The sequence below is a fragment of the Bos javanicus genome, chromosome 10, assembly GCF_032452875.1.
Source record: "Bos javanicus breed banteng chromosome 10, ARS-OSU_banteng_1.0, whole genome shotgun sequence".
NCBI classification, from domain to species: domain Eukaryota; kingdom Metazoa; phylum Chordata; class Mammalia; order Artiodactyla; family Bovidae; genus Bos; species Bos javanicus.
Window position 1 is genome coordinate 102,585,324 of NC_083877.1, and position 17,353 is coordinate 102,602,676.

General features: G+C 47.3%; 1 protein-coding gene across 1 annotated transcript; it reads right to left on the reverse strand.

The window, feature by feature from the left end:
- Positions 1 to 8,198: 8,198 nt before the first annotated feature.
- On the reverse strand, positions 8,199 to 16,958 carry PATL2 (PAT1 homolog 2). Its single transcript, XM_061429721.1, has 13 exons — positions 16,413 to 16,958; positions 15,718 to 15,804; positions 14,897 to 15,039; positions 14,326 to 14,406; positions 13,965 to 14,103; positions 12,410 to 12,530; positions 12,215 to 12,312; positions 11,951 to 12,004; positions 11,717 to 11,850; positions 11,435 to 11,594; positions 10,803 to 10,943; positions 10,032 to 10,129; positions 8,199 to 9,161 (listed from the first exon to the last, which is right to left on the reverse strand). Exons 1-13 carry the CDS (start codon positions 16,713 to 16,715, stop codon positions 8,984 to 8,986), a joined length of 1,737 nt encoding a protein of 578 aa, XP_061285705.1. The 5' UTR covers positions 16,716 to 16,958; the 3' UTR covers positions 8,199 to 8,983.
- Between the last annotated feature and the right edge of the window lie 395 nt (positions 16,959 to 17,353).

Consider the following 17,353-nt stretch of genomic DNA (forward strand, 5'->3'; position numbering starts at 1 on the left):
CGCCCACCCCAGCGAAAGCAAGTCTTAGTTTGTTTCAGGGAGAGAAAGTTGGAGGTCTTCGTTAGCGGTTGAAGAGGGACGTGGCAACTATTTTCAATGTTATGTCACCCTCTGCTCTCTCACCCTTGCTGCCGCCCATCTACTGAGGCCAGCCCCTGCCTCTGTATCCACTTCTTCAGTTCAGCTCAGTCGTGTCCGACTCTTTGCGACCCCATGGACTGCAGCACACCAGGCCTCGCTGTCTATCACCAACTCCCGGAGTTTACCCAAATTCTTGTCCATTGAGTCAGTGATGTCATCCAACCATCTCATCCTCTGTCGTCCCCTTCTCCTCCAGACCTCAATCTTCCCAGCATTAGGGTCTTTTCAAATGACTCAGCTCTTTGCATCAGGTAGCCAAAGTATTGGCGTTTCAGCTTCAACATCAGTCCTTCCAATGAACACCCAGGACTGATCTCCTTTAGGCTGAACTGGTTGGATATCCTTGCAGTTTCAGGGACTCTCAAGATTGTCTTCTCCAACACCACAGTTCAAAAGCATCAATTCTTCGGTGCTCAGCTTTCTTTATATAGTCCAAAGGCGATAGCAGTCTTGCCTGGAAAATCCCATGGACGGAGGAGCCTGGTAGGCTGCAGTGCATGGGGTCGTGAAGAGTCCGACAGGACTGAGCGACTTCACTTACATTTTCATGCATTGGAGAAGGAAATGGCACCCCACTCCAGTGTTCTTGCCTGGAGAATCCCAGGGATGGGGGAGCCTGGTGGGCTGCCGTCTGTGTGGTCGCACAGAGTCGGACACGACTGAAGCGACTTAGCAGCAGCACATCCATACATGACTACTGGAAAAACCATAGCTTTGACTATTTGGACCTTTGTCAGCAAGGTAATGTCTATGTTTTTTAATATGCTGTCTAGGTTGGTCATAACTTTTCTTCCAAGGAGCAAGCGTGTTTTAATTTTATGGCTGCACTCACCATCCGCAGTGATTTTGGAGCCCCCCCAAAATAAAGTATGCCACTGTTTCCACCATTTCCCCATCTGTTTGCCATGAAGTGATGGGGCCAAGTGCCATATTAGTTTTCTGAATGTATAGTTTTAAGCCAACTTTTTCACTCTCCTACTTCACTTTCATCAAGAGGCTTTTTAGTTCCTCTTCACTTTCTGCCATAAGGGTAGTGTCATCGGCACGTCTGAGGTTATTGATATTTCTCCCGGCAATTTAGATTCCAGCTTGTGCTTCTTCCAGCCCAGCTTTTCTCTTGATGTACTCTACATGTAAGTTAAATAAGCAGGGTAACAATATACAGGCTTGGAGTACTCCTTTCCTGATTTGGAACCACTCTGTTGTTCCCATGTCCAGTTCTAACTGTTGCTTCCTGACCTGCATACAAGTTTCTCAAGAGGCAGGTCAGGTGGTCTGGTATCCCCATCTCTTTCAGAATTTTCCACAGTTTATTGTCATCCACACAGTCAAAGGCTTTGGCATAGTCAATAAAGCAGATGTGTTTCTGGAACTCTCTTGCTTTTTCTGTGATCCAGCAGATGTTGGCGATTTGATCTCTGGTTCCTCTGCCTTTTCTAAAGCCAGCTTGAACATCTGGAAGTTTACGGGGCACATAATGTTGAAGCCTGGCTTGGAGAATTTTGAGCATTACTTTACTAGCGTGTGAGATGAGTGCAATTCTGTGGTAGTTTGAGCATTCTTTGGCGTTGTCTTTCTTTGGGATTGGAATGAAAACTGACCTTTTCCAGTCCTGTGGCCATTACTGAGTTTTCCAAATTTTCTGGCGTATTGAGTGCAGCACTTTCACAGCATCATCTTTTAGGATTTGAAATAGCTCAACTGGAATTCCATCACCTCCACTAGCTTTGTTTGTAGTGATGCTTCCTAAGGCTCACTTGCCTTCCAAATCCAAGATGTCTGGCTCTGGGTTGGTGATCACATCATTGTGATTATCCGGGTCATGAATATCTCTTTTTGTATAGTTCTGTGTATTCTTGCCACCTCTTTTTTTTTTTTTTTTTTTTTGCCACCTCTTCTTAATATCCTCTGCTTCTGTTAGGTCCATGCCATTTATGTCCTTTATTGTGCCCATCTTTGCCTGAAATGTTCCTTTGGTATTTCTGATTTTCTTGAAGAGATCTCTAGACTTTCCCATTCTATTGTTTTCCTCTTTTTCTTTGCATTGCTTTCTGAGGAAGGCTTTCTTAGCTCTACTTGCTCTTCTTTGGAACTCTGCATTCAAATGGGCATATCTTTCCTTTTCTCCTTTGCCTTTCACTTCTCTTCTATTCACAGTTATTTCTAAGGCCTCCTCAGACAACAATTTTACCTTTTTGCATTTCTTTTCTTTGGGAATGGTCTTGATCGCTGCCTCCTGTATATGTCACGAACTTCCCTCTGTAGTTCATCAGGCACTCTATCAGATCTAATCCCTTGAATCTATTTGTCACTTCCACTATATAATCATAAGGGGTTTGATTTAGGTCATACCTGAATGGTCTGACCTTCAACGTGGGATAGATCCTCTAGGCCCGGGCGTCGGTGAGGAGATACCCCTCGTCCAAGGTAAGGAGCAATGGCTGCGCTTTGCTGGAGCAGCAGTGAAGAGATACCCCATGCCCAAGGTAAGAGAAACCCAAGTAAGACGGTAGGTGTTGCAAGAGGGCATCAGAGGGCAAACACACTGAAACCGTATTCATAGAAAACTAGTCAATCTAATCACACTAGGACCACAGCCTTGTCTAACTCAATGAAACTAAGCCATGCCTGTGGGGTAACCCAAGATGGGCGGGTCATGGTGGAGAGATCTGACAGAATGTGGTCCACTGGAGAAGGGAATGGCAAACCACTTCGGTATTCTTGCCTTGGGAACCCCATGAACAGTATGAAAAGGCAAAATGATAGGATACTGAAAGAGAAACTCCCCAGGTCAGTAGGTGCCCAATATACTGCTGGAAATCAGTGGAGAAATAACTCCAGAAAGAATGAAGGGATGGAGCCAAAGCAAAAACAATACCCAGCTGTGGATGTGACTGGTGACAGAAGCAAGGTCCGATGCTGTAAAGAGCAATATTGCATAGGAACCTGGCATGTCAGGTCCATGAATCAAGGCAAATTGAAAGTGGTCAAACAGGAGATGGCAAGAGTGAATGTCGACATTCTAGGAATCAGCGAACTAAAATGGACTGGAATGGGTGAATTTAACTCAGATGACCATTATATCTACTACTGTGGGCAGGAATCCCTCAGAAGAAATGGAGTAGCCATCATGGTCAACAAGAGAGTCCAAAATGCAGTACTTGGATGCAGTCTCAAAAACGACAGAATGATCTCTGTTCGTTTCCAAGGCAAACCATTCAATATCACAGTAATCCAAGTCTATGCCCCAACCAGTAATGCTGAAGAAGCTGAAGTTGAACGGTTCTATGAAGACCTACAAGACCTTGTAGACCTAACACCCCAGAAAGATGTCCTTTTCATTATAGGGGACTGGAATGCAAAAGTAGGAAGTCAAGAAACATCTGGAGTAACAGGCAAATTTGGCCTAGGATTATGGAATGAAGCAGGGAAAAGACTAATAGAGTTTTGCCAAGAAAATGCACTGGTCATAACAAACACCCTCTTCCAACAACACAAGAGAAGACTCTATACATGGACATCACCAGATGGTCGACACCGAAGTCAGATTGATTATATTCTTTGCAGCCAAAGATGGAGAAGCTCTATACAGTCAGCAAAAACAAGACCAGGCGCTGACTGTGGCTCAGACCATGAACTCTTTATTGCCAAATTCAGACTTAAATTGAAGAAAGTAGGGAAAACCACTAGACCATTCAGGTATGACCTAAATCAAATCCCTTATGATTATACAGTGGAAGTGAGAAATAGATTTAAGGGACTAGATCTGATAGATAGAGTGCCTGATGAACTATGGACTGAGGTTCGTGACATTGTACAGGAGACAGGGATCAAGACCATCCCCATGGAAAAGAAATGCAAAAAGCAAAATGGCTGTGTGGGGAGGCCTTACAAATAGCTGTGAAAAGAAGAGAAGCGAAAAGCAAAGGAGAAAAGGAAAGATACAAGTAGCTGAATGCAGAGTTCCAAAGAATAGCAAGAAGAGATAAGAAAGCCTTCTTCAGCGGTCAATGCAAAGAAATAGAGGAAAACAACAGAATGGGAAAGACTAGAGATCTCTTCAAGAAAATCAGAGATACCAAAGGAACATTTCATGCAAAGATGGGCTCGATAAAAGACAGAAATGGTATGGACCTAACAGAAGCAGAAGATATTAAAAAGGGATGGTAAGAATACACAGAAGAACTGTACAAAAAGATCTTCACAACCCAGATAATCACGATGGTGTGATCACTGACCTAGAGCCAGATATCCTGGAATGTGAAGTCAAGTGGGCCTTAGAAAGCATCACTATGAACAAAGCTAGTGGAGGTGATGGAATTCCAGTGAGCCATTCCAAATCCTGAAAGATGATGCTGTGAAAGTGCTGCACTCAATATGCCAGCAAATTTGGAAAACTCAGTAATGGCCACAGGACTGGAAAAGGTCAGTTTTCATTCCAATCCCAAAGAAAGGCAATGCCAAAGAGTGCTCAAACTACGCACAATTGCACTCATCTCACAAGCTAGTAAAGTAATGCTCAAAATTCTCCAAGCCAGACTTCAGCAATATGTGAACCGTGAACTTCCAGACGTTCAAGCTGGTTTTAGAAAAGGCAGAGGAACCAGAGATCAAATTGCCAACATCTGCTGGATCATGGAAAAAGCAAGAGAGTTCCAGAAAAGCGTCTATGTCTGCTTTATTGACTATGCCAAAGCCTTTGACTGTGTGGATCACAATAAACTGTGGAAAATTCTGAAAGAGATGGGAATACCAGACCACCTGACCTGCCTCTTGAGAAATTTGTATGCAGGTGTATGAGATGGCTGGATGGCAGCACTGACTCGATGGATATGAGTCTGAGTGAACTCCGGGAGTTGGTGATGGACAGGGAGGCCTGGCGTGCTGCGATTCATGGGGTCGCAAAGAGTCGGATATGACTGAGTGACTGATCTAATCTGATCTGAGTGGTCTAGTGGCTTTCCCCACTTTCTTCAATTTAAGTCTGAATTTGGCAATAAGGAGTTCATGATCTGAGCCACAGTCAGCTCCCAGTATTGTTTTTGCTTACTGTTTAGAGCTTCTCCATCTTTGGCTGCAAAGAATATAATCAATCTGATTTCAGTGTCGACCATCTGGCGATGTCCATGTGTAGAGTCTTCTTTTGTGTTGTTGGAAGAGGGTGTTTGCTATGACCAGTGCATTCTCTTGGCAGAACTCTTTTAGTCTTTGCCCTGCTTCATTCCATATTCCAAGGCCAAATTTGCCTGTTACTCCAGGTATTTCTTGACTTCCTACTTTTGCATTCCAGTCCCCTATAATGAAAAGGACATCTTTTTTGGGTGTTAGTTCTACAAGGTCTTGTAGGTCTTCACAGAACCGTCCAGCTTCAGCTTCTTCAGCGTACTTGTCAGGGCATAGACTTGGATTACTGTGACAGTGAATGGTTTGCCTCTGAAACAAACATTCTGTCATTTTTGATATTGCATCCAAATACTGCATTTTGGACTCCTTTGTTGACCATGACGGCTATTCCATTTCTTCTAAGGGATTCTTGCCTACAGTAGTAGATATAATGGTCATCCGATTTAAATCCAACCATTCCAGTCCATTTTAATTCACTGGTTCCTAAAATGTCGATGGTCACTCTTGTCATCTCCTGTTTGACCACTTCCAATTTGTCTTGATTCATGGACCTAACATTCCAGGTTCCTATGCGATATTTCTCTTTACAGCATTGGACTTTACTTCCATCATTAGTCACATCCACAACTGGGTGTTGTTTTTCTTTGTCTCTGTCTCTTCATTCTTTTCTGGAGTTACTTCTCCACTGATCTCCAGTAGCATATTGGGCACCTACCAACCTGGGGAGTTCATCTTTAAGTGTCTTATATTTTTGCCTTTTCATACTGTTCGTGGGGTTCTCAAGTCAGGAATACTGAAGTGGTTTGCCATTCCCTTCTCCACTGCTTATTGGGCTGCTGTTTCTGCTTACAGGCCCTGGGTGGGGCAGTGTCCTTGGGACTGGACCAATCCATCATAGTAGAGCTGACTTGATGATGACGTCAAATAATACCATTATATTAATAACAGGATGGGAAAAGGGTGGAAGTGGTAGAGTTCCTGTTTCCTACTTCTCTTTCCTTTAAGAACTATATGACTCAGGATCACAGCAGAGGGGGCAAGAAGAGATGGGGAGTAGGCATTTGGAAAAGTCTCCTTAAGGATACCAGTGCCTTTCTTAACACCTTCTTTTCCACAATCTATGAGGTCACACAACTGTCAAAGGCCAACTCCTATTTGTGCTTTGATTCCCATCCTCCTCCTGTTGTTGGAATTTGTAAACTCTCTCTCTCCACCATGCCTACCCTTCCCCCACGCCTTTATAGGAGTGCTTTCATGATTTTATATATCACTTTAAAAATAGTCTTTTAACCTACACCGAGTACTGCTGCTGCTGCTGCTGCTAAGTCGCTTCAGTTGTGTCCGACTGTGCGACCCCATAGACGGCAGCCCACCAGGCTCCCCCATCCCTGGGATTCTCCAGGCAAGAACACTGGAGTGAGTTGCCATTTCCTTCTCCAATGCATGAAAGTGAAAAGTGAAAGTAAAGTCGCTCAATCGTGTCTGACTCTTCGCGACCCCATGGACTGCAGCCTTCCAGGCTCCTCCATCCATGGGATTTTCCAGGCAAGAGTACTGGAGTGGGGTGCCATTGCCTTCTCTGACACTGAGTACTACCTACTGTCAAAATTTCTCTGCTTCCCTTTCAGAAGATTCCAAATTGACTCTTTCTGTAGTCAACCCTCCTCTCCTTCCCTCAACCTTTCTATTCAGGCCAACATCTCCACCTCAACTGTCCCTTAAGTTCAATGAGCATAAATGCCGAAACCAACCGTTACTGCTCTCTCTCTTCATTCCACACTCGTCCCTTGAAATACTTTTTTCCAGCTTTGGTAACCCCCTAGTTTTCTCCCGATCCTTTCCCACAGATAATACTTCCTCAGTCCCCTAGGTTGGCTTTTCTTCCTATATCATCTTTCCCTCTCTCCTAACTTGTAATACCTCTGTGTGATGATAACTCCCACTTCAGTGTCTTTATCCCTGACCTTTTCCTTCAACTCCAGACTGCTCTTTACCTACTTGATATATCTACTTGGATTTCTAACAGGACTCATATTAAATGTCTAAAATGATGATGATTACTCCCCAAATGCACTTCTCTGCTTTCCCCACATTATTCTGGGGCACCCACCATTCACTCTGCCAGAGAGGCATCCTGGATACTTCACAACCACCCTATGCGGCCCGTCAGCAATGTCTGTCAACTCTTATTTCCAAAACCTCTTTCAAACCTCTTCTCTTTCTGTCTCCACAGCTCTTTAATTCTTGCTCCAACTTTGAGGGGGAAAAAACCCTAAAACTTTTGAACATTTTTTCCCTCTGCTTTCTATCCTGTTCCCCTAGCAATCAGCAGTCAAGAATGATCGTCTCAAAACAAAAGTGACAGATCAAAGTCACTTCCCTGTTCAAAATTCTCACACCCAAGCACAGTTGGAAAATCCAGATTTTTAAAAAAGGGTCACAGATGTGTACCCTGCCTCCTGCTCTCACACATCACCCCCACCCCTTATCTGTATACTTCAGCCACATTTTCCTTCTTTCTTTTCTTCAAACACACCGAGTTCATTCTCACTTTAGGGGCTTTGTGCTCACTAGTGCCTCTGCATGGAACACTCGTCTTTGATTCCAGCCTGACTTTAACCTCTAATTGACAGACCTTCCATTTCACTCCAATTGTGTTTCCCCCACAGTATTTATTACTACTTGGTATCTTCCGTCAGTCCCTGTCCAACCAGAATGTAAACTTCAGAAGAGCAAGGACTTTTCTTTGGTCATCAGTGTTTCTCAACCACCTGAAATGGTACCTGGTTCAAAAAAGGGGCTCCAGTGTTTGTTGATGAGTGAATGACCCCGTTTGTCAAAGTAAACCAAACATTTCATATCTCAAGGGAGATGTTTATATCCAACCCTCTTAGCTCAGCTAGGGCTACTTATAAAAAATGGCAACACCAGAACAGTTTTCAAAGTCAGTCTATTGTTCAACACGACAAGGACTTGTCCCTTACATTAAGGACACTTGTGAAGCTTCACACAAAAGAAAGTGACTTTGATTATACCTCTTAACTTACAAACAAGCTGAAGCACTACATTCTGTTATCTTTTAAATTATACCTCATTTTGCTCTGCCTTTTTAGGCACATAGTTCAGTTTTTTGAACATGAGAAAAGGTTTTGGGCAAGGTCTGCTGATATATCAAGGCGTAAAATTGTCTTCAGACTCTCTGGATCCCTGTGGGCAAAACCTATACACAGCTAGTGTCTGATCACTAAACTTTCCCCATATATAGGCATTCTGGAACAACCTGATCAGTAGATCAAAACAAACCTACTAAAAGAGGGATCAACTCCAAATAACTTCCCTTTAAAGTACTGTATGATGTGATTAGTAGCTCTGTCCAGCAGATGCAAAGTTCTGAGGAAAGATGACTTACTTGTTCTTTGTGCGTTTACATCTTGTTTACATTTGAGTTGTCCCTCAAATACTTGTTGAATGAATAGTTCATCTTCTCAAACTAATTCTTACTCTCAAATATCTTAGTGTGATAAATAATCAAAATTCCTAGGGAAAAAATGGAAAGGTTTGGCTGAAGAAACAGGCCATACAACCCTAACTTGGAGCAGACTGGTTACTCAGTAAGTACCCACGTCTAGAAATACTTCGAAAAGCAAATTATCCTCCATAATCTTGGTTTAAACATAGTAGAGAAGTGGTAGAGCCTAGTCTGGGCTTCAGCCTGGGGCTATGATCTTATTTCCACGGTCACATACTCCATCCTAGCCTCCAGCTTCTGTACCAATTGTTTGTCCACGTGGTGGCAGAACAGGGGAAGAAGGTTGCTGGGGAAGGCCAGGGGTTCTGCCAGTGAGGCTGTGGGCATCTGAGCAATCTCCCAGGCAGTGAGAACCACCATGTCTGTCCTGGAGGGCAGAGAAGAAACACATCAGCATCTTAGTGTTTATGCGGGAAATAGACTCAGGGCCCAGGTTTCTTGTTATTTTTGACCACCACTTACCACCCTCTGCACCTACAGCAATTAAGATAGAGCGTTTGCCTGTTTGGTATGTGCCAGGCAATGCTTAGTGCTTTACGCATCTTCTGTCTTGCTTAATCTTCAGGTCTCTAACTGGTTAGTACCATCATCCTTCGATCCCTAGTTTATAGGGGAGGAACGGGCTAAAGAAAGTGAAATAATGTGCCCCCATGTTATGCTGCTGGTAAGTGACAGAAGCAGAATTCACACCTAGGTCTGCTAAACTCTAAGGCTTGTCTCTATTCTTGCCTGGAGAATCCCATGGATGGAGGAGCCTGGTGGGCTACAGTCCACAGGGTCGCAAAGAGTCAGACACGACTGAGTGACTTCACTATATATTGCCTCCCATGGGGGACAGCTCTCTAGGCACTACAGAAAAAAAAAAAAGGGCAAAACAGCTACAACTCTGCTAGTTGCCTCTTCTCTGTCTAACTTCCTCCCTGGTGCTTGATTAAACCACTCAGGAAACAGCTAATCTGGTTTAGCCTACATATCCCAGGGGGGTTCCCAGGTGGCACTAGCAATAAAGAACCTGCCTGCCAATGCAGGAGATGCAGGTTTGATCCCTGGGTTGGGAAGATCCCCTGGAGGAGGGCACAGCAACCCACTCCAGCAGTCTTGCCTAAACAATCTCATGGATAGAGGAATCTGGCAGGATACAGTCTATAGGGTCACAAAGAGTTGGACAGGACTGAAGCAACTTAGCACACATCCCAGTGGTACTGAAATAGTATTTACAAGGTTTTTATGATCTTACCAAGCTGAATGGTCACTGCTGGGCTCCTTGAGGGAAGAATTCAGTGATACCAGCTGCTCCCCATGACTTAGCAGTGCATAGAGCAAAGATATGCCAAACTGCAAGTGATAAAGTGTCAAAGTGTCCAGGGTAAAAATGAGTTTACCATAGGCACCCAGTGCTTCCCTGGCTCTGTTGTTTCCCAACTAAAAGGGTAAGTTCATAGGTACAGATGGAGTCCAACACCCACAACCCATCAAGTTTTACCCAGGCTGGCCAAGAAACTCTGAGCTCTTTCCAAGGAAATCACTGCTCTGAACTGTCCAAAAGATTCCTCTGGGAAGCTGATGATGAAATACACAGTTGTGGTCTCTACCCTGAGGAGTCAGAGACTGTAGGTTGGGAATGGACCCAGGAATTTGATATGGGTAGGATGTGGAGCCCATTTTAAGAGGCACTGCATGAGGCAAAGATCTTCAGAAGGGGTTCACAGGATAATCCACTAGAATATTAGAAGATATGAGATCTTTCACATATAGATCTCACCTTGTATTTATTATGCACCTAATTTAAGTATAGTGTTCCATTTATATGATTTATAAACACATAGGTGGTATAGTTCAGAATATTTTTTGTAGTAAAAGGATTCACTATCAAAAATGTTTGGTGACTTCTGATCCAGAGGCACCATCATCATCTGGAGCTTGTTAAAAAAGCAACCCCACCCTGGGTCCATTCCAGTTAGCACCTGAAGCCTCCTGTGGAGAGACCGAAGCCTCCCACACGTGTTACCTGATTCTGAAGCACCATGGTGATTGGCCGCTCAGAGGAGCCAGGTGGTAGCTGCATGAGTCCCTGAAGTCCTTGGAGGAGTTCACGGAACGTCAAGTGCCTGATACATTTGCTCAGAGGTTGAAATAACATTTGCAGGGCCTGCAGAAAGATCATAAAGGGCCTCTCCGACTCCTTGACAACTTCACCTCCAGGCTCTTTCTTGCCAACCTGCTTCTAGGCCCTTCTGGTCAGCTCAGACCTACCAGGCCTATCACCACTTAAGTGCCTTCATCCCTAGCGGCAACCCCTCAACACCACTTGTCCTACATGCCTTCCCTAAGCGAAGGAGCCTGGGGCTCGGCACTTATCAGGTGGTCCTCATCTTCTCTAACCGCCAGAGCACACGCACACCTGTGTTACATATGCCCACGGGTTTTCCTTTCTTCACTGTGCCTGAAGATCAAAGATCATCAGCTGTTCCTGTGGCAGTCTTCTATAACCCCCTCCCCTGAGGGTGGCAGGGTGAGTCTCCCTCACCACCCAAAACCTTCTCTGGCTTCTCTGAGGGTGGGGAGTGGAAGGAGGAGAAGGGATAAGCATTGCTAACCCATCCACAAAACCATCCTCTCCTCCACTTCGTGCCACACTACCTGATCGGCCACGTCCCTCTTGACCAGGAAGGGCAGGTGGCGGGTGATGGCCAGCAGCAAGCTGACAGCTCGATCCCGGGGCAGGATGGGGAGGAGCCGGGCCACCAGGGCTTTCCCCTTCCCCACGGACAGTGCCTGAAGGAAGCCGTCATCCGCCGCCCTGCAGGGACACAGGCGAACATCGAAGGGCTCCGCTAGAGTAGAGGGCCGGTGTTAGAAGGGAGGGGCCGAAGCTAAACTACTGTCTGCTCCTGGGAAGGGGTGTGACCGTCCCACACTCACTCCAGATTATTCTGCCCCTGGGCCTTTAAGGCCTGGAAGAGCTTCTCAACCCGGCTGCTCCGCTGCTCAGAGTCACGGGGCTGCGCAGGTGCATCCTGCTGGCCATCCTCTATCTCCAGCAACTGAAGGAACATCTGGGAGCGTGAGGGTGGGGAGAGAGGGCGAAGGGGCCAGTGTGAGCATATCCTGTTCTTAGCGGAGGCAAGGAACTCACTGCTAAGGCTGAGGTCTCACCTTCTCAATCCGGTACAGCACCCACAGCCTCTGACTGCTTGCAGCTGCTGTCTCCTAGAGAAAGAGTCCCTGGCTGTCAGCCACAACTCCAACAGCAGCAGCCCACGCCTAGCCAGGCCAGGACGTGAGCTGTAAAGACTAAATCACAAAGCCTGATCACTCCCCTTTCTCTTAGCTCACAATCTGAACTCAAGTATGACAGTGCTCCAGACCTTTCTCCAAAACACAGGGAGAGAAAAAGGCTGTAGGAAGATAAATTCCTACCTGCTCTTGAGTTCCGTGGGGCACAGCATCGATAGCTCGGCGAGGGGTAAAACACGTTGATACAGCTACCTGGCCCAGGGAACCCTCGATTCGAACCACTGTGTGGAAGGAGTCAGAAAGGCACGTGCCCCTCTGCTTTCCACCTGGGTCCAGCCAGATGTCCGTCCCAACCCAGCAGGTCAGCCGCGGTCCTACCTGATTCATAAGCCTCCGCCTTCTGAATGTAAGGTGTGACCAGCTTGAGAGACTCAAATCTGCTTCTTTGCCCAAGCAGCTCTTCATCTGCCTGCTTCTTCTCTAGTTTCTGATAATATTCCTGAGAGTTCACGAATTAGTCAAATGTATACTCGTTGGTTAAACGTAAGAGTTAGGGTTCTCCAGTGCAAGCTCTTAGTACACCCTTGTCTACAGCATTCATTCCAGAAATGCTCCTGGGATGTAAGGCTCTTCTAGAGCCACAATAATACATCTTCAGCACCCTAAGCCCCATGCCACCTGATCTGGGGCCCCCATCCTAAGGACTTGAAGAGCTAGGATGGAAAGGCAGAGAAGCAAAGCAGAGAGCCCAGAAGTAAAATGTGTCCCAGGGTCTGCAGGCTTCCTTCACTCCTTATTCTAAGTTATATGCAGTCGCCCCATCCTCCCCTCTCCCCATTTTAATTTGATGGTCCTACCTGTTCTGTCCCAAATCAGCATTCTCTGATGGCATGACAAACCACCTCTCTCCACTGAAGGACAGAGAGGACACTGCTGTCAACTGGCCTCTCAGCCAGTTCTACTCTTGTGTGGGCTGGCATAGCAGCTCTACTATCTGTGAAATCCAGAACTAAAATAAAGCCACTGACTGAGTTAAACAAAGGTTTGAAAAAGCTCCTTCATTGAGAAACAATGTCTAAAAGTCAAGAGTGTAAGATGATCACATTCAAATGATCCTGGCAGAAGGTAGAGGGGTTTTTAAGCATGGTGGGAAGAAAGGAGGAATCTAACGTCAATAGGAAGGAGATAAAGGTGGGAACCTTGCTAGTGGTCTCAGGTGGTTGAAGAGAAAGTGATATAAAACTTAGACAAATCCAGAAAGTGAAAGTACTCAGTCATATCCGACTTTTTGTGACCCCATGGACTGTAGCCCACCAGGCTCCTCTGTCCATGAAATTCTCCAGGCAAGAATACTGGAGTGGGTAGCCATTTACTTCTCCATGGGATCTTCCCAACACTGGTATCGAATCCAGGTCTCCTGCACTGCAGGCAGATTCTTTACTGTCCGAGCCAAAGGGAAGCCCAGACAACCCAGAACTCATGGACAAAGGGTAGACAGGAAGAAGACAGAAAGGAGTCAAAAAACCTGCCACATTTGTTCAAGAAATTGAATTCCATTACCTATAAAAGTTTCTTGATTTAGATCTTAAAAAAAAGTAAAAGGTAAGTAGACGAATGTTTATAACAAGTCATTTCTAAGAGAAACCAATGTGTATGAAAGATGAGAATGTTATTTTCAGACTGATTAGGAGAAATTCTTGTCAAAGGATGGAGACAAAAATCTCAGAGTGTTTAAGGAATCACAAATAATCCCCTGCAGCTGAAATTTAGGAGAAAGGGAAGGAGTTTGGATGTCAAGTATAGAAATATGACCCCATCCTTTCACAGTCGTCCCTCCCACGAGAAGGGACGTGGCGACTGTGAGCTGAAGGAAGGCTCTCAGGGCTATGGAGTCAGGCCATTTGGCTCCAAGGTCAGAGGCGCTGGGACTCACCTGGTAGTAATAGTCATCGAGGCGGGGGTTCTCACTCTGCAGCTGAACCATCTGCACTCTTACCACCCAGTCCTTCTCCTTCTGTGTCATGAGGTTAGCATAGGAGTCTGGCTGCTGGGGCCACTTCTTGGCTGGGGGACTTCAAGCCAGGAGGAGGGCTCTTTAGACCTACACCTCCCTGACCCCTCCTACCTCAACCCCACCTGCCTACCCCATCCCCAGAGAACTCCCCAAGGAGTAGAGAGCCTGGAGCTGGATATCAGGGGGAGGGTGGGGGGGCTTTGGGGGAGGTGCCTTGCCGCAAGGGAAAACCCAGCATGCAGGGTGTTCCACTCAATCCTGCTCCTCCTCTAGGCTTTACCTTCGTGGTCGACCCTGCTGTTGCTGCTGCTTCAAGATCCGCTGGTGCTGAGGGTGGAGCTGGGTCAGATGACTGGGGAGACTTAGAAAGAAACGTGGGCTGGGTGGGAGCAAGCTCTTAGCATCCTCCCCCTTTCTTTTAGCCTCTGAGAGCCTCAGCTGGACAGCTATGGGACCTGACCTGCTCAGGACCCTACCCAACGTCGGCCACATGAAGCATCACTATCCTAGCTCAGCAGGGTTCACATCCCCTCCAAGATGTATATCCCTGAGATGGGGCTGCAGGAAATCCTGACACGATAGAAAACCATTTGGCCTGGCTATCAGGACTTCTGAGTCCTAGGCTCAGTACTCCTGGGCCAGCTGACCTCAGATAGTGCTGGGCTTCCATCTCCTCATCTGTGAGGGAAGGGACTGCATGTCACCTCATACGTCTCTTAGTGAGTTTCTCTAAGTATTTTTCTGTGGCATCTGGTAGACGGGCAGCCATGCCTCCTCAGCTACTACCTCCCATCTTCTGGAGGTAACCCAGCCTGTCTGGACCCCAGGGGAGGGGCGCCCTGATCTAGCACCTGAGCCTCAGGGGCCACGAGGTGGGCGGGCTGCAGAGGAGCGATGGGTCTGGTGCAGGCAGTTGAGGTCCAAAGTGGCGGGCTGCAGAGCCGGCGCTGGGGAGGGAGGGTCGGAACGGAAGGGGAGCCACGTGGTCCAGGGTCTGCGAGAGGAATTTCAGGGTCTGAGAGAAGCACGTCTCCACCAACAGATCCTGCCTTTGCTGCTGATTGCCTTTCTGCCCTAGGGTCTCACCTGCCTTTGCCTTGAAGAACCTCACCCAACATCTGCCACATAGGGGCCCCTCCAGCCAGTCATGAGGACACCGGACTGTGGGCTCCCTTGTTTCCAGCAGGTTTGTCACCCGCTAGGGAGTAACTCTTGGCCCCTGACAATGTGGGAGCCTGTGCTTTTTCCTCTGCATGTGGGTCAACTCCCCTTCTTTTCCCCCTCTGAGTGTCGTCAGACCTTGTCTTCAGCCCTTCTCAGACCCCTCTGAAGCCCTGCTCAGCCTACAGTTCCCTTCTCTTCTCCCTGCTGGATTTCTGGCAGCCCCTCCAGTCCGGGTCATGTGCTCTTTCTAGCATGAGGCTCAGTGCTATTTATGTTCTGTAAGCTGGAATTGTTTGCCCTTTTTCTAGGAAGACCAGCTGTCGCAGGACCCGCTCTGTCCTTTACCAAGCTTCTCTGAACAACAGGCGTCCCCCTGTCCATACCCTAACCTCACTTTGCTGCATCCCCAGAGCAAGGTCAAGAGCAGAGTGTAATGTTAAGAAAGGGGACCCTCCAAACACTGCTTCTCTGTACCCTGTCTTTTTCTCACAGCGTGGAGACTGGAGACACTCATCTGCCACGGAAAGTGCAAGGAGGCAGGGGGCATCCCCGGAACACCAGGGGCCGTGATTCCAGGGGAGCTGAGAAGACCTTTCTGGAATGGGAGGGAGAAAAACTCAGGTAGAAATGAGCCCCTGTGATAACATCTACATTCACCAGTGTTAATGGGGGAGGTGAGCAGCAGGACCAACAATTTCCAGTACCCAGGATACAGGCAGCCTGGCCCTCCCTCAATTTCAGTCAGTAGGGTCAGGACCCCCTCTCCTTCCACCAAAGGGAAGCCAGCGGGCATCTGAGGAGTTAAGCTGAAGCAGGGTCTGAGTAACTTCATTTCTGCACGGGAACCCCTTGTGCCTCCCCACGTGCTGATGGAATCCAAGGGACTGCAAAGACCCGGGGCCCAAGGTCAAAGATGACTCATTTCATCAGCTGGAATGAAAACGACTCATTTCAGGAGCAGAGCCAGCATCCCTGGGCGGCTGACACAGCCCTGCTGGACCTGCATTCAAGGTGAGGGCAGCATCAGAAACTAAGCGGGAGACAGACAGAAGGAGGGAAGGAAGGCGAGAGTCTACTGGGGTTCAAGCCTGAAATAGAAAGTGTTCACCCACCTAGAGAGGGGTGAAGAGAAGAGAGATGTGGCGCAACAGCCTGTGCGACGCAGACGGCTCGGGACAACCCCACACCCTCCTGCCGCGGCACCTGGCTGTTGTGGACAGCGCTCTGGACAGCTGGGTCCCCCAGATCATTCTCCTTCTCCTCCTCCGCTTCCTCCTCCTCCATGTCTGGTGCTAAATCTGGATCCAGTTCCTCTTCCTCCAATTGAGAGGCAGACACCAGCTCTTCCTCCAGAGCCAAGGGGACATGGGACTTGCCTGAGCCTTGGTCTAAGCAGGAGCCTGTGGAGGAAGTAGAAACAGGCTCAGCTGCGAAGCGCCCGGCCGAGAGAGGATGCTTCTCTTGGCACTTCTGCTCACCCGCCATCTCCAGCACATCTTCAAACATTGCCTCTTGCTGTATGAGTTCAACCCAGCCTCACTATCCCAGGACGCCCCTAGCCACCCCTGACTGCAGCAAATAGGACCTGGCAGGTACCAATCGCCTTCACCTTCCTCAGCCCCTCTTGCATGGCCTCATTAATACCACCACAGGCTTTTCCACCTGCTCATCCCCCTGACAGCCTTTTCTGTGCCTCTTTAATCAACCAAGTTCCAGCTGCCCTGACTCATGGCAATTTAACCCTCATGTGCCAGAGACTTCACATGTATGTTCATGTATCGCTCACAACAATACAAGGCTGGTGTTGATCATTTCTCTCTGAAGGTGAGGAAAATAGACCCATAAACGTGATTTCAGTCACCCTCATGATGTGGCAGTAGGTCAGAGAACTTGGGGATTACTCACAGCAGTTTGACTCAAACCCATGTCTATCCACTGAACCACATCCCCAAGCCGCTGAACTCCTGGGACTTTTATCAGATACCACAGACCACTTGGTGATATTACCCTGGAGGCATTTTATCTTTTCGGGCTGGCAGACTTGCTCCAAGGCTGTTTCCTCTGGCGAGAGAGCATTGTTAGCCTCTGGAAGGTAAACCTGGAGCAGGGAAGAGACCCAGAAACCCCTGTCCTTAGTAAAGGAT

Coding starts and splice junctions, on each gene's coding strand:
- PATL2 (XM_061429721.1), bottom strand. CDS start 16,715: ATGTTTGAAGATGTGCTGGAGATGGCGGGTGAGCAGAAGTGCCAAGAG. Junction 11,851..11,950: donor TGCTGTACCGGATTGAGAAG/GTGAGACCTCAG, acceptor TCACGCTCCCAG/ATGTTCCTTCAGTTGCTGGA. Junction 10,130..10,802: donor CCATGGTGCTTCAGAATCAG/GTAACACGTGTG, acceptor TATCACTTGCAG/TTTGGCATATCTTTGCTCTA.